Source organism: Mastigoproctus giganteus, chromosome 1, assembly GCF_048544385.1.
Source record: "Mastigoproctus giganteus isolate SK-2022 chromosome 1, ASM4854438v1, whole genome shotgun sequence".
Taxonomy (NCBI): domain Eukaryota; kingdom Metazoa; phylum Arthropoda; class Arachnida; order Uropygi; family Thelyphonidae; genus Mastigoproctus; species Mastigoproctus giganteus.
In genome coordinates, this window is record NC_143575.1 from 1,026,433 (window position 1) to 1,047,791 (window position 21,359).

At 38.5% G+C, this 21,359-nt stretch overlaps 1 protein-coding gene across 4 annotated transcripts in view; it reads left to right on the forward strand.

The window, feature by feature from the left end:
- LOC150090482 (alpha-1-inhibitor 3-like) overlaps positions 1–21,359 on the forward strand; it is a 183,827-nt gene that overhangs the window by 66,512 nt on the left and 95,956 nt on the right. For all 4 annotated transcript variants that reach the window (XM_090371129.1, XM_090371138.1, XM_090371111.1 and 1 more), the window contains exons 3-6: positions 7,490–7,647; positions 8,907–9,095; positions 13,859–13,911; positions 17,130–17,202. In XM_090371129.1, coding sequence (XP_090227255.1) covers positions 7,490–7,647; positions 8,907–9,095; positions 13,859–13,911; positions 17,130–17,202 — 473 coding nt within the window. The remainder of the gene's footprint in view (positions 1–7,489; positions 7,648–8,906; positions 9,096–13,858; positions 13,912–17,129; positions 17,203–21,359) is intronic.

A 21,359-nucleotide genomic window follows, 5' to 3' on the forward strand; every position in this document is an offset into this window, starting at 1 on the left:
AACGAAGAAACGTATAATAAGAGAAAAGTAATTACAAAATTGACAAATTTTGTTTGCCACCCAACTTACAACACTAGCTTCTCGTCAGGTGTCAACGGTCTGGATTTCAAGCAAAATAGCAACACGTCTTCATTTCTGATGTAAACCACCAGCCAAAAAAGGGTAAAAGGCAAAACCTAAATTAAAATGAGAATTCTTTTTTTTTTTGTTACCGAAATAAATGAGAATTTTGTGAACAAAATGAAAAATTTTACAAGGATTAAAAGGGTGGGTTTTTATTTTTTGAAAATAGCTGGTGAACTTTACAGTTGATACAAAAGAAGAGGAGAAATTAAAAACTGGAATCGACAACAGAAATTTCTGTTTCCAGAGGGTAACAAAATTTTTATTCTCATTTTTATTTACGTTTATGCTTTTTACCCTTTGGCTTGAGTTTACATCCGAAATGAGATGAAGACAGGTGTTGATACTTTGCTTGCAGTCCTGGCCGTTGTCACCTGACGAGATGCCAGTTTTGTAAGTTAGTAAGTATATAGTCAGTAGCGTAGCTACCCTTTTTCGGGACCGGAAGCAAACATGTTCGGACCCCTACTTAATTAATGAAAATTGCAAAAACAGGAGATAGCCAAAGACGCCTGGCCCCTAAAGGGTCCGGGCCCGGAGGCAATTGCCTTACCTGCCTACATGGTAGCTACGCCATTGTGTATATATATATATATATCTGATCATTTTTAATAATTAAACAGTTATTCCCCGTAAGAAAAAAACACTTCGCGATCCAACTCAACTACTAAATAAGATGTTTTTGTAATTTGTTTTCTCTATTTGTTAACTTCTCTGACTTTGTGGTTGTTCCGGAGTATAAACAGAAAATTCATTTATATTTTCTTTGTTTAAAATGCTAATATGTGTAGAATTGGCAGCAACTCACCTGAGTCCGTTTCTGTTGTTGACACTCGCCCAGAAACATCTCTGAGGAGAATAGCATAAACCTAAATTCTGTGAGCATTTCAGGGAATTCGGAGAGACAAAACTGTCTATAAATGCGCCATTTCAAAAAAAACAAAAAAAAAACCGTAAGAATTGAATTTTCCTTGAGTTTGTTTCTATTTGAAAGTCGCGCTGTGCAAGCAGATTCGATACCAATGATTATTTTCATAATATTGCTGGTTGGTTATTGTTGTAGGGTTTTAGGCGCATCAGCAATTAGGCCGGCCATATTGCCCTTTAATAATTGTTAGTAAATTGTCTGTTCTATGGTCAATTTGCTTGACGAAAAACAAGATTTTCAGAGAGAAAAAAAATCAAAAATCATGCTACCCTCACCTGAGACCGATTTTTTAACTCGGTCACAGTGTGAATTTTTTTTCTCGATTTAAAAATATAAAAGAAACTCCATTACAGGCTACAGAAGTATGTGAAAACAAAATATTCTACGGAATTCATTTTTTATTAATTTTTAAAAATGATTAACTTTCCATCCTATATAATAAAAAAAAAAAGTGCAAAAAATTCTGCGTTTTAATAGACACCGCAAAGTGTATCCTTTACTATAAAAAAAAAAATTAAGACCCATAAGAAAACACTTTTTTTCTTAGTTGTAGTTAGAGCTTTCGCCATCATACTTTTCGAGAAAAAGTAACAAACAGCACCACGAAAAGTATAACATTGTGCAATACAGTAGGAGCAAAGCACGAAAGGGGCTCAAAAAATTTGGGTTTACCCAGAAGTATTTGTGATTCAAAGAATTTTTTTTGTTTGATACCTTAATCTCTACAGCAACCACAACTTTTGGTTTCTTTCACACAATTCTTTTTTTTTCTTTTCTTTGCAATGCTGAATGAAGTGAAGTGTCACAATGGATAAAGTAGAATACAGATCACTGATTCAATCAGATGATCAGTGAAACAATCCACGAAGAAATGGTCGCTGTTTATGGAGAAGCCTGCCCATATTAACTGATGTTGCACATCTGTATAAACAATTCAAATTGTAGAAGAACCTCAGTACACGATTAAGAAATCCCAGAATGTCCAGTAGCTGCTGTAACAAAAGAGTGTTGAAAAAACTGAAATATTAATCCTGGAAGCTCGCCGTATTAGTGCAGGATCTGTGCCGAACATTTATCTATCAACGATTGCATATGAGTAAAGTGGCTGCTGGATGGGTTCCCAGGCTTCTGACTCCTTATCAAAAGAAGAAAAGAACATAATGTGCACAATGTTGTCGATGTGCCGCAAAATATTGCCAAAACCTGTTTATTCCATCGATCTGGAACCCTCTGATTTCTTCCTCTTTAATGCCCTGAATTCCTTTTTTCGTGGAAAACATTTTGCTGCTGATGATGTGATTTCGGCTGCCGAGTCGTGGTTTGAAGGAGGGTCGGAGGACTTTTACAAAACTGGTCTGCTGAAGCGTGCTAAGAGGTAGAAAAATGTCATTTTGTGTAGTGACAGTTGAAAAAGTGTAATACAGTCTTGATTTTAACCTTCTATCATAACTACTTCTGGGTGAATACTTTTTTTTTTTTTTTTTTTTTAAGGCGGTAAATAGGCAAGTGAAAGCTATTGTGGATGCCACGCTTCATGAGTTGGTTAGTGAATTTGTCAGTTTAATGCTTCCATGCAGGAACGAACTGGCCCGGCAACTAGGACGCCGGTTACTACAACTAATCCAGACCTGCTTCCATGCACAAATTGCAAAACGTTTTGCGAAGTTCAAAAGTAAATATGAATAATTTGGTAATCTTGATTGTGAGTACATCGCTGCTAAGAGAAGAGAAAGGTATCAAATTTGCGTGAATCGATATGTGGTAATTTCAAAACAATCCATATTAACGATTCATACACTTGTAAATTCTAATGGTCGTACCCAAATTTAAGTAGAACATTTTTAAGCAATATATTGTATATGAAACTACATTATTGTACACCTGGTCCCTACTATCGATAATTTTTTTTTTTTTTTCCAAGAATGGATATCGGTTTATTGGAAGAAAAATATTGAAACAGAATTAGTACTCAAAGTACCTACGCTGTACTATGGTATCTGAAGGGTTTACAGCGGAAGAGAGTATACAAGTGACACATTAACAAAGATTTGTAATCGTTGCACAGACATAACAAAGATTAAACAATTACAAGAAAGAAGGGCTATAATAGCCTAAAACTTTTAGGACTTTGAGGTGAAATTTTCACCTGCACATTGTTCATATGCTTCTTGGACAGTTTGCCGGTTCGCCTATTTTCCTAACAATAGTTGGAAAATGAATTGCCGGATTTGGGAGGATCGGATCGGATCGGATCAACTGTATGAACGATTGCTGCTACGTGGTACCAGAGCCCCATTCTAGTTGCAACTACTCGCTTTCGCAAGCTACATACACATTTTTAATGTCGCAACAATCTCTGCCTCTTTCACTGTACATAACGGAAACACCTGTCCACGCGAGGACGTGAAGCAATCTCAGAGCACAGCATCGATTTCTGCTAGCGAGAATTCATTATGCAACTTTCATTTATTTTTATCGATACATAAATGATCGAGTATGATGCGGGCGAGTCCATAATACATGAAAGAACATCCTCAGTAATGTTACTCTGCGAGAGGGGAATTTCTTGGCTGGCTTAGCCACGTGGCAGTGTCATGCACAACTTTCCTATTTCGACTCATCACAAACAAAGTTAAGGAAGAAGTCCGAAATTGACTGTCTGCGGGAGTAGCACAGTGGAACACACCGGAAGGAAAAGGCCCGGGTTCGAATCCTGTTATTGACGTGAAGAAATTTTATGGGCATTTTTATCACTCCGTGGCCGACTCAATCAGTCATTCTCAAGAGTGTATAGCAAGTTCGCCCCCCCCCCCCGCATCGTCCAGACAAATCGACCAGAAACCACGCAATTTATGGACATAACACACACGGGCCGATGAGTTTTTTTTGGGTGGCCCGAATATGAATTTTTTTTTTTTTTTTTTTTTTTTTGTCCAAAACTAACTTAGTAATCGAGTTTTCGGACTGGAGCAAAGGATAATGTATTGAAGTTCGCGTGGAAAATGAGTTTGACCAGAGCCTTGGTTCACCAGTTCCACATAACTTCCGGCAGACGTTCTTCGTATAAAGTATAAACCAACATCTCTTTTCGTTGCGGAGATGGGAGAAATCCAGGCGCCGTCCGACACGAACATCTCTTTTCGTTGTGTCGTTCCTTCCATACACCACAGAACTTTCTCTGCGATTTCCACGTCTTCAGATACTCCGACCCAATGATACAGCAGCGCAAGATTTCTTTATAAGTTCACAGGGTGAGCTGCATTGTCCATATTGCTCAAGATGGCAAAATCTTCTTTTGCCTGCAGGAGAGAATTTTTTGTTTTTATTTAAACAAGATGCCGAACTAGGCACCTGCTAGGTGATCTCATTGAGGTGTATAAGGCCTTGAATAGATTGAGCACGCTGAATTCTGATGGGATTCTTCCACTTGTTCAGATTACGAACCTAAGGGGGCATAAATTTAAATCGAGGAAAGACAGTTGTATAATAGATGTGCGGAAATTTGCCTTTAGCCAGCGGGTGATTAATTGCTGGAACAAACTTCCATCTGTCGTTGTGGAAGTTGACAGGTTGAATAAATTTAAGGAGGAAATGGACAAACATGTAGAGGGAATGGTTGTGCGAATTTTTTTTTTTTTTTTTTCCTCCCCTTTGGCTGATGCTACATAAGCTCATACGCTTGCTTTCTTGCATCACATGCCACTATTACTATCCACCACCAATTTTTTAAATGCCGATTTCCGAGAAATTCAACAATAGGGGGAAGACACTTAATTGCAACCCTTCTAAAACCCAGTCCACATATATTAGGGATTGACTGTAATCTCCCCCCCCCCTGCAAACACAAGCACATCAAAATAGTACTTCCTCTGCATTAAAAAAAAAATCCAAAACACGGACGTTTTTCGCTCTGGCTATTAATTTTCTTCTAAACAATATGTGGGATGGCACTTGCAAAGCCTTTCTCAATCTTCTAAACTGACTGTTAATTCAGTCAGTTTAGAGGATTAATAATAATTCAGGTTAATTAATGACCCGTCTCTCTGTTACAAAGTCTCACCACTCTATCTTAATTCAATTTCTGATGAATGTCTTTTCTATAGACATATCCATAGGCGCTGTTCTTCTTAATTGGCTTCTATAATTCTCCCTCTATCTCTCTCTTCCAAACCAGTCAGAACACGTGTCGACATCAGTAAGCATCAATTCACTGTCAACTCCAAAACTCAGAGCCAACTTTTTCACTTCCTCATTTATCTCTTCTACTCCTGTCTTCCGGAACAGCCTTCCTTCACATATTTCTCGAAAAGTGACAATCGGTGTGATATATATCGCCCTCTGCTACTCTTTTGGATCTTCGTTCGATTCACGTCCGCGACTGAGGAATTTCTAAAGTACTAGTCCTGGAGTTAGTCGATCCCATTAGGAAGAGAGTGTAGGTTCTCCCAGTGACTTATTCTAGGTTTTTCTGCCCGCACACAACATAGAAATTGACCCGTGAACACACACATTTCTACAAACATAATAGAGTTATGTTATGAACGCGTGCTTGTGGATCTATAATACCTTCAAGGTATTAAATATCCACAAGGGGGTTTAAAAAAAAAGATTTGCATTCATCCAGAAGTAGTGACAGAAAGATAATTTTTATCTTGTTTGATACTTTAATGTCTATAGCAACCACACAAATTTTGGTTTCGATCAGACAATTCATTTTTTTCCTCTGCAGCGCTGAATGAAGTGTCCCAGTGAATAAATTGCAATACACATCTGTGATTCAGATCCTCTTTGCGTAAGGGAAAACACCCAAAACAATCCACGAAGAAATGGTCGCTGTTTATGCAGAAGACTGCCTAGATTAACAGCGTCGTTGCATATTGGTATAAACAATTTAAATGTCAGCATGATGAAGAAGTCCCAGGGCGCCCAACAACTAGTAGTAATGGCAGATGATGCAAGAAGGCAAGCTTATTCCTCAATTAAGGCAAAAAAAAAACACACTTCACCAATCCCTACTCTTTAACAATTTATCTAGCTCTTCCTTGAATTTATGCCTGCTCATGTGTGTGTGTGTGTGTGTGTGTGTGTGGTCTCGGCAAGAGAAAGAATGCCATTAATATTTAGCTTACTCAACCCATTCAAAGTTTTAAACACATCAATCAGATAACCTCGCGGGTGCCTAGTCTCCAGACGCCGCAATTTGCAGAACTTGAAGCCTTTCTACGTAAGAGCAACCTTTTTGTTCTAATCTGGTTGCCCTTATCTGTATCCTTCCTAATGTGAAGCCTCCAGACCTGTATACATTACTCAAGCTGCGGCCTAACCATGGCCTTATACAAAGGGATAATCACCTCCTCATCCCCGCTACCAAAGTTTCTGTATATGATTGACATATACCACGAGCTCCTGGCAGCATATTTGCAATGCTCAGAGTATTTCATATCTGACTGAACAATTACCCCGAGGTCTTTTTCATTCTCCACTACCCTGAGCATAGTACCACACAGATGATAATTTACTCTGGGGTTACTGCTACCCAGTGGCAGTACCTTGCATTTGTCAATGTTAAACTTCCACTGCCCATCCACCCGTTTCCTAGATCTTGTTGCTGTAGCATACGGTCATTACTGTTGTTAATCACCCTGCCAATCTTTGTATAATCTTCAAACTTAGACATTAAGCCTGATATACCTTCCCAAATATCATTAATAAATAATGAAAACAACAGTGGGCCCAGCAATGAAACCTGGAGTACTTCACTAGCAACATTTAGTCCACGAAGGACAGTGCCCATTGATAACCACTCTGTCGTATGGCTGTTCTGTTACTGCTGTTCTCTGTTCTGTTAAAGCAGTTACAGAGAGTGACTGCTGTAACAAAAAAATGTATTAGCGTCAAAACCAGCTGAAGTGTTCCAAACTAGAGTAAGATCTGTGGAGCAACAGTTGGATACGAGTAGTGCCTGTTAGATGGGTTCTCAGACATCTGACCTTTTATCAGAAGAAGGGAAGGGCACAACGTGCACATGAAGTGTTGTCGATGCTCCAGGAAAAACAGAAATATTGCCGCTTATTCTCCCGTCCTTGCGCCCGCGGATTTCTTCCTCTTTCTTACCCTGAAGTCTTTTCTTCGAAGAAAACAATTTGCTGCTAATGATTTGGTTATTTCTGCTGCCGCGGTCTTTTATTCGTGGAAAACAATTTGCTGCTTGCTGATGATGTGGTTTGAAGGACAATCAGAGGACTTTTACAAAACTGGCCTGCGGAAGCGTGTTGAAAGGTGGCAAAAATGTCATGTCTGTTGAAAAGTGTAATACATGGTTTATTTCAACTTTCTATCACAAATGCTTCTGGGTTGAATACAAATCATTTTTACCACCCCCTCGTATATCTATATATAATATTTGAATAAGTACTAACAGCTGTTTTTCGTTTGCAGAGGCTTTATCTTCACCGGACCAGGATCCATTATTGCTGGATCAAAGGCAGAATACGAACTAAGGCTGTTTCAAGTGACTTCCACCGGAAAAGTCACTCTAAGTCTTATCGAAACCCAGAACCGAACAGTTTTGACTGAGACAGAAAAAGTCGTAAGTGGTAAGTTATGCAGCATGACTTTAGCATATTTGTATACAGTACACTTTATGTGCAAAGAATGTTTTAAGAAACTTGAATAGATATAATAATCTGTATAAAAAATTTTTTTCTAATTCAATAGCAAACAGACCGATCCGTTACATAACAGAGCAGAAAGGCACAGTAGTTTATTTTGCTTGCAACTAATATTGTAGCAGCTGAGAAATGCTTGTAATCATTTTGCGTTGAGAGCAGCTGAGAAATGCTTGTAATCATTTTGCGTTGAGAGCAGCTGCTCTCAACGCAACCCATAAAAAAAAAAACAAAAAAAAAAAACCTTAAAAACCCAAACCTATTCCATGTTATAAGCTAACGCAGAATCTGTGCTTTCCTATAATAGTCTTTGAGCTATAATTTAAAAGCAGCTTTGTTTTAAATGATTTAAAACGACAGGAGTCGATGGCAAAGTCGATGGTCCTGTTGTTCGAGGGTTTGCATTAACCGCTCAAAACGTGCGTGATGATCGCCATAAGATCGATCCTGAGGAGTTTTGATCATATCAGTATTTCTTAGCCTTCATATTACGCAATTTGGGTGTTATTCCTAGTTATAAAACGAATCTTGTCTACGCCCATTGGACATCAAGATTGATTGCTGACAACAGAAAAATCATCTGCTCGCGCGTTCAGATTTTTTTGGCGATGAAGAAAATGGTATCTGCAGATGGCGGTGACTTATTGACAAATGATATAACACCAAATGAAACCTGTACACATGAGGATGCAGAGAATTATGGCGCAAAGCATAACATAAGGATTCAGAAAATAAAAGGCAGAGCATGAAACTCTTGAACTTCTCTGATTAAAATTCGAAAGAAAGCAAAGGTGCCATCTCATAGACAAGTTGTAATCACAACTTTCTTTTATATTGCAGGAACAGTGTATCAACATCTTCCGTTCCCTGAAACAACCGTTAAAAAATAAATAAAGAAGGTCCCGTTTCTAGCCAGAATCGCGTGCATTATACCGAGGACTATTTCGTTAAGAATCATCGGAATTGAAAGAAAAGAATTATACAGTATTTTCGTTTAAACAAAAATTTTAGTTTTTGTTTCTTTAATTGAATTAAAATTTTAATTTTTGTTTCTCATCTCATTTTATTTACAAGTCGTCGAAATTTAATAAATTTCGACTTGTAAAGAAAAATGTGAAATTTTAAATTGGAAAAGGTGTTTTCCGCCACAATGCAATGTTTTCACGCCGGCTAATTCTTTCTTGCAGATGCAAAAACTACCATTACACTCGAAGTGCCGGAAAAGCTGAAGTATGGCTTGCGTCTCCAGCTGAATGGAACTTTCGAGGACGACCACTACATCTTCTCAGGAGACGAACAGGTCAATATCCGTTACCAGAACAAGTTGACAACGATCATTCAGACAGACAAACCTCAGTACCAGCCTGGACAAACAGGTAAGTTGCGTACAGCATCTACATAGATTGGGATGTTTGTGTATGTCTTAACGACAGGTGACACAAGGTGATTTTTTTTTTTTTAGTGAAACTTTTTTTTTTTAATTTACTTTTGACTCTCCTTTGAGCTCGGGATTCTGGTATACACATTAGGATAATACGCGATTGTGTGTCTCACTCAAGTAAGGTAGTACTTTGCCCTGCTTTAACGAATCGCCCCGTATTACATCGCACTACGGATATTCCATGCTCGTTGACTAATGAGTTGCGCAACGAGAAGCCTTCCAACAGTGATTGTATCTCGAGCTATTACATTACAGGAGTCCTATTATTAATACAATGGCAAAAATAGTCGTAAGCTTAATTATATAATTTAGTTCTAAATATCGGAATAAACATTTATAAAAAAAAAAAAATGACACTCACTGAAGTTAGATTCTCTGTTAGGCTACCAAGTCAACTTTTGACAGCCTTTACCAATTCAAAAATATCTATATTGAAATCTTTAAGAAGCGAACAGGTGAAAAAGGTGAGGTCCCACATGGACCTAGGCCTCCCGGGCTTTAAGGGAACACCTTCCAACCTCGCTTCGACAGGGTGAGAAACAAAGACTTGCGCAATACTGTGCGCTATACGACATGAGCTGGTGTTGAGTGTCATGATCCATCGCTGATAAGCCAGTACTTTCTGAAGTGCCTTATACCAATACCGCTTTATGCTCCGGAAATTTGGTCCTGTTCTCCAGCCTCCTACCTAAACAGAGATGCCTCTGATTAGAATATTGTTTACAAGGATGGATGAACAGGGTATTGGGCAGTCTTGCTACTATTTTCAGATCCATCGTCTAAACAAGAAATATCCTCACCCTAGTACGACACCAACGGCTGAAGGGCTGCTCCAAATGTATCAGCTTTTATCTCGGGCCAAAAGAGACGAGAATAGATCAATCTCACAATCACCACCTGAGCTGGCTAACCTTTACAAATATGAATTCTCTGAAAGAACCTATAAACATGTATCCAGTTAATACCCTAATAATCTTCAGTCAATTAGGTATATAACTGGATAAATACTGCGAAGATTTCTTTCACAGAACGAAAACCCTAGAAAATAATTATCAGACGATTAATATCTGAAGGATAGAATTATTTGAAAAATGAATGACTGAATGCCAGCCTCCTGGCCAAATGGTCGTAGAGGACAAGCCCAAACTAGAGAATTAGCAGTATTTTAATAATATTAATAATAAACAACAATTTTTTAAATAATTCATTTTTAGCTACTATGCATCTACAAATAATTGTCGTAACTTCATGAAATGTATATAATTAAACGTTTTAGGCAAATACAGTATAACTGAACTTTTGTGTAAATTCCTCGGCATGTATTCTATAAGTAACCTAATGTACATGTGGTACCCTACCCCGCACCTCTGATATACGCTGGTGTTCAAAGAAAGTGCATCACCCCTTAAAATTATAGTTGTCGTCCGAATAATGTAAGTATATGGCAATATTTCTTACAGATTGCATCAGATAAGATTGACACGCTCAAGTGATGACGTAATATTGTATCAGCTGTTACTTTCAGCTATATAAGTACGCTCTGCAAGGATTGCAGTCATTCCTTGCTTGTGTCAGGATGGCGAGTTATGTGCAGTTGACGTCAAGAAGAAAGAGTGCTATTGTTGCTTTAAGTGAGGATGTTCTTCCCGTCATATTGCTTAGTGTCTTGTAATCAGTCAACAGTGAGTCAATTTCTTTCCAAACTGAAGAATACTGGTTCTGCTGATAGGAAAAAATGAACCGGACGCAAACGAGTCTCTACGCCAAAACAGGACCGCGTTTTGAAGCGCTTATGCCTTAAAAACCGTAAAGCTTCTTTGTCTGAGCTGAAAACAGAATGGGAAGAACATACAGGAGTGGTAGCAAGTGCAGTAACAGTCAGAAGACGTCCCTTCAAAAATGGACTTGTAGCCCGTCGTCCTAAGCAGCCCCTCCTCACAAAAAAAATCAAAAAGGCCCGATTAATTTGGTGTAAGGAGCTGCCAAATGGACCCCCGAGCAGTGGAAGTCAGTTAGTTATTTTCTCGGATGAGAAGAAATTCAACATGCATGGCTCTGATGGGAGACAAACGATTCGCCGTAGACACGGTGAAGAATACCATCCAGACTGTATGGTGTCTACAGTGAAATTCCCTACCAGCCAAATGATATGGGGGTGCATTTCGTATCACCTGCAGTTTATAAAAGGTTCCGTAAATGTCAATGGATACCAGGCTAAATTGGAAGCCAAATTGCTGCCAATTAGAGACCATTTCAACCTGCCAAGTAACTGCATCTTGTCATCGGACGAAAAGTGTAAGTAGGCACTTCTGTAGTTACCTTATTTTCATTTCTGCATTAGAGGTTCGACAGTAATGTGTTTACATTTTGTTACAGGTGAAAAAATGGTTGGAAGAAGGGTCCATTACAACTGTTAGCTGGCCAGGAAACAGCCCGGACCTGAATCCTATAGAGAACAGTTGGCATCGTGTGGAATCTGCAGTTGCCAGAAAGAAACAAAGACCTTTCGTGAACTTCAGGAAGTCATAATTCGTGTTTGGAACCACGAACTGTCAGTTGATTATCTTCAGAAATTGATCTTGTCAATGCCTCGACGGACGGTGTGCTGCTGTCATCAGGACCAGAGGTGGTTCAACTGAATATTAGTTTGCACCTGGTGAACTTTTCAATTTGTTTTCCATTTAAAATGATAAACTGAAGCAAACGTGAGGGTTTCTGATAACATTTCAGCCATAATTGTCGTGTTTACCAAAACTGTTGTATAAAGGTTGCAAATGCTCATTTTGGAATGCTTTGAGAGCACCTCTCAAATATTACTTAGCTTTGCCTTAACTATTAATAAATATCTTTTGTTTATATTTCTGTTTGCTAGTCATTAATGTAACATACCATCGCGAAAAATTGTTAGAAATGTGAAATTCCTAGGTGATGCACTTTCGTTGAACACCAGCGTATAACACATCCTTCTTGCACATAGTCTGCAGCGGTCCGAAATTTGTGGATAAATAAATAGATAACAATAGTATGGCAGACGCCAACGTCATTTAAGATTTAACAAGCTGTTACATTTTGGTAATAGTCACTCCGCGAAGTTCTCGCGGATTTTGACTGTTAATTCCGAAATTGCCAACAACGGCGTCCAATGAATGGCTTTTTTGTGTGTCTGAACAAGCAAGAGTTCTTCCCGCGGCAGTATAGTGGTTTCACTACTTGTTAGTCGATCTCAGGCAGAGGAGTGGAGATTTCTCCCCTTGAGTTTATCCGTTGTTTTTCGGTTCGCCTAACATGCAAAATTGGCCCCACAAAGCCGAGTAGGCAGTAACAGGGACAGACGTACAAGAGGTTTTAGTAATCGTGGTTCACGCACGCATGACTACTAAATAACAAAGTGTAAGGTATTACACCTGGGAAACAGTAATCCCAAAATAACTTATTCACTTGGTGGAGTTCAACTAAACCCAGTACTGGAGGAAAGGGACTTGAGTGTTACGATACGGTCAGACATGAAATTCTCTGAGCATTGTAAACAGGTTGCAAGGAAGGCCCATGGTGTCCTATCGATGATCTATCGAAATTTTGCAAGTAGAGATAGGGACGTGATAATCCCATTATATAAGGCTTATGTTAGACCACACTTGGAATACTGTGTTCAAGTATGGAGACCGCACCTAAAGAAAGACATCGAGCTTCTTGAAAGGGTGCAAAGAAGGGTAACTCGCCTGGTGAGATCTGCAAAAGGGCGTCCTTATGAAGAAAGACTTCGAATATGTGGGTTACAGAGTTTGGAAACTAGACACCTTAGAGGAGATTTGATTGAGGTGTTTAAGGCTCTGAGAGGCATCAGTAAAGTGAATGAGGACGAAATTTTCAAGATTATAAATGATGCTAGAACTAGGGGACATAAATTCCAGTTACGGGGGGAAATGTTCAGATTGGACTGCATGAAATTTTATTTTAGCCAGCGTGTTATAAATTACTGGAATAAGTTGCCTTCATGGGTGGTAGAGGCCGACAGTTTGGGGAAATTCAAAGGTCATCTGGATAGTACTTTCGGGTAAGGGAAGCGTATAGGATGATAGGTTTAATTTCCTTTTTATTTATACTTTATTTTATTTTTTTTATTTATTAATTATTATTATTTATTTTTTTTTTGTTTTTATCATTGTTTTGTTCGGATTTTTTTTTTTTTTTTTGGCTGGTGCAGCATAAGCCATGGGCTTTCTTGCACCATGCGGCCGTTACTAATACTAAATACGATAAGTTCTTGTATAATTTCTATTTTGTGAACTGCTTTGACCTTTATGTGGTTGTCCCAGTGTATAAACAGAAAAAAGTGTCTGTGTGTGTATTTTTATATAATACACAATAGTGCAATATGGTCTAAGTCGATGACGCCCCTAAAATGCAACAACCGAAGCCCCTGCAGACACGCAAATTCATTCACGAGAATGGAACATCCCACCGTGCGTCACCGTATTATGAAATACTTCCTAAAGTGTAACTAATCGCATGTGGTATATGGTTGTGATTAAACTGTTCACTTGAAATTCATAGAAAATATCAGTTTTAAGTTGTTTCTATGGATAGCTATTGTTAGTTCTAATCGTATTTAAAAATTGTATTAAAAGTTTTTAATCATATTAAAATTCTTATAGAGAGACTTTCAAGAAAATGAGCAATTTTTATTTTTCTTTGCAGTTAAATTTCGAATCCTTATTTTGGACGGGGCTCTTCGACCAGTCGAGGACAAGGTAAATAGTCAAACACACAGCTTGTATATCACTGAATTTTAGTTTCCTGCGGATCAATGCGTTTATAAAAGTAACTAACTTTCCAGTAAATTTGCTTTCTCAAACAGCCTGCAGTGCGCGTTTCTGAACGTTTCCCTATTTCAGCGTTCAAATATTCCTTAATTTTTAACCTAAACGTACACCAAATCATAGAAGTACCTCTTTGGGGAGCTGCACGACTCCTTTTCAATTCAAATATGACTCTCCCAGTGTGGAGAATGAGGTGAGAGATCTACTTAGTCGAAATGATTTTAATATTTCTGTTTTGTATTACGTGTGAAATATTTTAAACTGCGTAACTGCACTGAGGCATGTCTACTTTTAGCAAGGGTATTTTGGCTTGCTCCACTCATTCAAAAATATGATTTTAAAACAGTTTTGATCACTGGGTGAGGCGCACGAAGAAATTCCACTTGAGTGTCACGACTGAAGTCCTATACACCAGCGTTCATTTCACAAAGTGTTTTCTACGTCACGCTGGTTCCGTAATTTGTATTAATTGCTTTTGCGATGCAACTTCAACTTTAAGGCAGAAATTTCACGACTGTGCCATCTGACATAGTAGACCCCCCCCCTACACTGGCATATTTGGACATATGTATATGTAATGGGCGGCACCTAGAACGTCTCTGCGAAGAACAGTATCACTACAAATATGCCAGATATGTGTGTGTGTGTTATGTTCTGGCTACTTGGCTACCCAGAAGCATCAGTCACCTGGACAGATGATTCTGGGTACTCGTCCACACCACGGGAAGGTGGGCCAGTTCCAGTAGAGCATGTAATGCCTCAAAAGAGACTGACCCACCTGACGTTGCTAAAAGGTAGGCCAGATTCCTATGGGGGCCTATTCCAGAGGAAAAGAAAGGAGAGAGAAATAAATAATAATAAAAAATAAATAAATAAACACAACCCGTGGTGCTGGTTAAAAAAAAAACATTAGTGAAAAAAAAAGAAAAAAAGGCACGTTGGGATAAAAGTAATAAAGAAAAAAAAGGAATAATGAACAAATAGTAAAAAAAAACAAAAAAAAACCAGAATGGCGCTGGTGAAAAAAAGAGTGACCGATGCTGGTTGATTAAAAAAAAATTGTCTTCAATAAGTACTCTTGTATCCAGAATAATTCAGATGTGGAACTGGTGACCTTTAGGATCAGTGCAATAACAATTCATGCAGACATGAACCATAGAAGAAAATAAATCAGAGAAACAAACTATTGTCCCGCTTACACAGTTGTATTTGGTGGATTGTTTTGGTGCGCTAATCTGGCGTTGATTCTTTTTCTGCGAGCAAACACCTCGGAGGCAAAGTTCTGAAGAGCTGAGAGATGATCCCTATTCTGCAGAAGCAATTCCTCCCGTCCTGGAGAGAGATCTGGAACATCAGTTCGGAGCTTCATCCTAAGATCGTCGTAGATTGCACAGTTAAAGAGCAGGTGATTCCAATCCCTCAGCTGCAAAGATCGGTGTGATGCAAGCGAAACTGAAAGAGTTTTTTTTGATTGAGAGAGCCATGTCCAGTTACCAGAAGGGAAGTTTCCATAGTTAAGGAGCACCAGGTTTTAACCGATTTAGAGAGTAAGAAGGTCACATCAGGCAGGAATTTTCTTGTCGTCGCTCCAAGTGCGGTGGTGTCCCATCTGGTCTGCCAGATGCTAATTAGCTCGTTAAAGCATCTGGATTTCTCTTTTTTAGGATCTTCATTTAAATTTAGCTGGATACCAAGTAATTCTGAAGGTATTTGTTTTTTGTGTCGAAAGCAAATGCCACGATAGATGACGAATAGATCCAATGGGAGGGACCCGCAATAACTTGCACTGCAGCGGTGGAAACTGTTCTACAGACTCTGAGAATAGAGAGGAGCATGCTCCACTGGACGGAATTCAGTTTTAACCTCATTTTGGAATTGGTGGCCCGATGAAACCAAGCTCCTGCTGCATAGGTGACTATGGGGAGGAAAAACAGCATTATAGTAGAGAAAGAGTGACTTCCTAGAGAGACTCCACTCCCCTCTGGAAACTCTAAAAATTGACTCTGTGAATTTTTTTGATTTTAGTACTTATGTGAATCAGATGAGGATAGAAGGAAAGCTTATGGTCAATAATGACCCCGCGGAGCTTTGCCTCAGTGACTATAGGAAGCCGCTTGCCAAATATTTTGACTTGGGGAGGCCGCCTGAGATCCAATTTGGATTTAAAAAGCATGATTTTTGTTTTCGCTGGATTAATTTTAAGTTTGTTAGCCAATGACCAGGTGGAGAGGTCAGTTAAAATCCGGTTTGCATTCACCTCCAACACTGCACGAGAACTGCCTGAGACCACAATTGTCAGGTCATTGACGAAAGCAAAAATTTTGCAATTCTGGAGAGAGCAACCCAGCCAGTCTTGAACCACAATGTTCCAGATTAGGGGTCCCCAGGACTGAACCTTGGGGACACCCTCGAAAAACCTTTCTAGAGACTTGGAGGAATTTTTGATACTGGCATAATCCAGACGGCATTCTCAAGACCAATTTTTAAAAAGCTCCTGGAGACTCATAAAAAAGCTCATTTGAAACACTATTACCAATTCGCCATCGTGAAATCTCGCGAATGGTAATTTTATTGGGCAACAATGAAACGCTCGCCTCAGTAATTGCGCATATCCACGTAGCATAATTTTCAAGTAAAATTAAGCTTTAAAATTTTCGGAATTCATGTAGTTTCAGTAAACTGCGGCTAAACATAGAACATTCCCTGAGTATCCGATTATCTGAGGCAGCTTTAATCTCTTACCTTAAATTTTGCTACTTTAAACAAATTCATGGTAACGAAATGATTCTTAAGTATTTAATTTTCAAGTAAAATTGAGCTTTAAAATTTTCGGAATTCATGTAGTTTCAGTAAACTGCGGCTAAACATAGAACATTCCCTGAGTATCCGATTATCTGAGGCAGCTTTAATCTCTTACCTTAAATTTTGCTACTTTAAACAAATTCATGGTAACGAAATGATTCTTAAGTATTGTGCGGAAGCCTCATTGCCACAGTCCTGGCATTCCCAACCCTCCCCAAACTCGATCTTAAATAAGTTGATTAGACTGTTGGATATCAGTTACAGCAGTCTGCACGTGAGAGTGAATTAATATTCATGGCTTCTCTTGTCTTTGTTTTCTAATTCTGAGAAAATTTCTTTTCTTGCAGGCTGCTTTGGTGTGGATAGAAGATCCTAAACAGACAAGGCTCGAACAGTGGAATGATGTTCAGTTTCCAGGAGGTGAGTTTACTCAGAATGGCACAAATGATTTTTTTTTTGTTTTATATATATTCGTTAATCTATCGTCAAGTTAATAAAGCATGATTAACAGAAAGGGGGGGGGGGAGGAACTGGCAAAACCCACGAAGAGTTGCAAGATAGCGAAGAAGGGCTATTGCACAAATTTGAAGTCAAATTATACAATAAGAAAAGCAAACACTGTAAGAATTATAAAAATTGGGTTAAGGCCGCATAATCAAGTACATATAATATAAACTATAATGTGTAATTGATATCACGAATGCGGACAAATGCACGCAGCATCCTTTCAGAATAACAGAATTTTACACGGATTAACACGGAGATACGGACTACATTTAATGCACTAAAATTTAGTATTATTAGTAGTGGTAAATGATGCATTTGAGCTTATAGATCAATCAAAAAAAAATCCCATTCCACCTAATCATCCCTCAAATAGTTGAAGTTCCTCCTTGAATTTGTTCAAACTATCCACTTCGACAACAATATGGAAGAAACTTCCAACAATCAACCACTCACTGGCTGAAAGTAAACTGACTCATATTTATTCTGCAACCATCCTTTTTCAATTTATGTCCCTCTTGTGTGTGGTCTCAGCAAGAGGAAGAATGTTATCAGCACCGAGTTTGCTCAATCCATTGAAAGCTTTCAAATCCTCAATCAGATCACCTTGCAGGTGCCTAATCATGAAGGTGATGCAATACGAATATGAAGCCTCTCTTGGTAATACCGCCTTTTTCTTCCCTTCGCCCTTTATTGTTTTTCTCTGCACCCGTCCAGCAGATCTACAACTTTCCTAAAATGAGGCCTTCAGACTTGTATGAAATACTCAAGATGCGACATAAACTTTGCCTTTTAAAAGGGGATAATCACCTCCTTATCCCTGCTACAAAGTTCCTGTATATCATTGGCAAAACCCTATGAGCTGTAATAGCAATAGCTATAGAGTGCAAGGAAGCCACAGGCTCTTGCTGTCCTGGCAGACTTTGCATTGCACAGAGAACTTCATATCTGAACAATTACCCCCAAGTCTTTATCTTTTTTACTATTTGAGTGTAGTACCACACAGTTGCTACATTACTCTGAGATTACCGATATCCATATACAGTAAACCCTCAATTTAACGGACCCCGATATTTCGGATTTAAAGGATCGGACAAATAATAATACAGTAATGTATATATTAATCTTGACCATATTTTTTTAGGTTATACAAAACTCCAGTGTTATTATTAATTTTCAATTAATAATAATTACCTATTTCCATTATTGTTTTGATAATTACCTACTTTCATTTTTATAATCAAATTCAGGAAATTTTTTTTTATTCTTTCTGAAAACATGTTCAAATAGCTGTTTTCCCAGATAAGAGCAGGCGGTGACTCGGGACACTAAACTGCAGGTTTACCGACTCGCTTTGTTTCGGCAGTCTGCCTCAACCTATCGTGCGGTCAGGTTGTATACAGAATGTTTTTCTGTGATTTCTGAATTGCAAAATTTATTTATTAAATAATTTTGCAATCCTTGCAATTTAAAATGGCATCAAGTGATAAAGGAGTTAAAAGAAAGCGTGTGAACTTAAATGTGGCACAGAAATTAGAGCTAATTGAGAAATCAGAATAAAACGTCTCAGTAGCACGCGTTTGTGAAATTTACGGCGTAAAAAAAACACTTTCTGATATCCGTAAATCAAAGGCCAAATTGCAACATAATTTTATATTGCACAGTACTTTATATTGTATTAAAGCTTTTTTTTACATTAAGAACAAAGACTGCCCCCCCCCGGTGACTTTCGGTATTAACGGACACCCCTTCTCCCCTATTAGTCCGTTAAATCGAGGGTTTACTGTTACATGTAATATAAACTTCAATTGACATTTCTGGGTCCATTTGCCTAATTTTTCTAGATCTTGTTGCAGCAGCAGCATACCTTCATTGACTACCCTGCCAACCCTTGTGCCATTTGCTAACTTAGACATCAAGCCTAATATACCTTCATTAATAAATAAAAAAACATAACAATCGGTCCAGCTCCGAACTCTGTGGAACTCCATTAATAAAATTAAGCCACGAACATCGCTGTCCATTGATAACTACTCTCCGTCCTCTCACACTTAACCATACATTTATTCATAGCATACTTGCCTTCGATACCACACTTCTCCAACTTGTACAGCAAACTTTTACGTGCAACAGTATCAAAAGCTTCCTGAAATCCAAGTGTATGATACAAAATTTTTTTTGTTTTTTTTTCTAACCAGTTCCTTTGTGATCACGTCATCGTATCCAATCAAATTGGTCCGACAAGACAAAACTTAACAAACCCATTCTGCGAATGAAGTATAACTGCACTCCTGTCTACATGGTCTTGCATCACTTCTTTAAGTAGCGACTCCATTATTTTCCCAGCAGCAGAAGTTAAGCTAATAATTCTGTAATTATTCATGCCACCCTTGAAAACTGGAGACACATTTGAACATCTTCAGTCCACAGGAACCTTCCCTAAATCCAAAGATGTTCTTAATTATGGCCCAGGGTTTGCTTATCCCCTTTGCTACTACACTTAATTGGATAGATCCCATATCCCCCAGATGCTTTTTTATGTTTAATCAATTCTCTTCCATTTTTCCTCTCGGTTATTACAAACTCATTTAGCTCCCTGTTACAGTTTGATAGACTGTAACAGGGAATTCTATACGGCATTCACTTCCCTACATAATTTCTCATGTATATGGAAAATACTCATTTAGTCAGTCAGCAGTATGAGCACTATCACCAACAGTCGACCAACGATATCAAGTGGACCAATTTGATTCTTTCTGTTCCTTTTAGTGCTTATATAAGTAAAGCAGTCTGTTTTTCTTTGCACCCTTTGGATTTTTCGTATTCTGCATTCGTTTGCTTAACCTCGTTTGTGATTTGATTGCAGTCTAGTTTAGATCTACCATAAGCTTCTGTATCAACCGATAATTTTTATGCATCCCGTGCATTTTTATTCTCTGCCACTAGTTTCATTAGTTCATCTGCCATCCATTTAGGCCTAAACCTTGAACAGTATTTCTCAGTTGGCTTGAAAAGCCTAGTAGTTTCCAAGATTAATTCCTTGAATGTTTCCCATTTCGAATTTGCTGTTGGTAACATCATCGGTTGGTCCCACTGTACAGAATTTAAGGACTCTGAAACCACTGTAGTCACCTTTTTACGAAAGCAAAACCATTCCCATTATATTTGAAGGTAGTTGCATCTTTAAGTGAATCCCACATCAGTACACTTTGATACTGCCACTTGGTCGCTCCTTTATCTGTAGATACTTAATGAATGAATAATCACTGCTGATAATGAGATCAAGAGTATTACTCCCTCTGGCTGCCTCTCAAACATGCTGCAGAAAACAATCCTCCAATAAATCCACATAAGCCTTGCTAGTGTGCGACTGACCAACCCACAAGTTCCAGTTAATATCTGGAAAGTCAAAATTCCTCATTATAAGACATTCTAATTTACTGGTCCTCTCTATTTCTCTGCAGAACTGTTCGTTGTACTCATCAGAGTCATTAGGCCTATAACACACTCCTACCCTCATTTTTCTTTTGCCAATGCTTGTCACACCAAACTAATTCAACATTGCACTGCCTGCCTCCTGCCCTGTCTGTCTTTTCTGTGTACATTCTACTCCCCGTATTGAAATTCTGCATCCTTTCTAGCTGAGTGACACCATGTCTCCGATATCTCCACATGTTTGCATTCGATGACTTGACCTGTGTTTAAAATTCATCAAATTTGTTTATTATGCTGCTAGCATTGGTGTACATGCAAGTATACATACACCTGTGTTTACTCCTAGTTACTATAACACAATATCCTATGTAGTTCCTTGTTCCGCAATGACTCCCACCAGTCTCTGAAATCCCCTGCATCTTGTCTTCCAGGCTGCTGCTCATTCCAATAGAAGCAGTGCAAGAATCACTTTCACCTCTACCAGCGGCTACTATTAATCTGTGTATTCCCCTAGCTAAGAGTTTTCTGATCCACCTAACACTACCTCGATAGCATCAGCAAATATTCTTGCACCATTTCTATTTAAGTGTATCCCTTCTCTGTAGGACCAGTTTCTCTTGTTAGCACAGACCACGCTA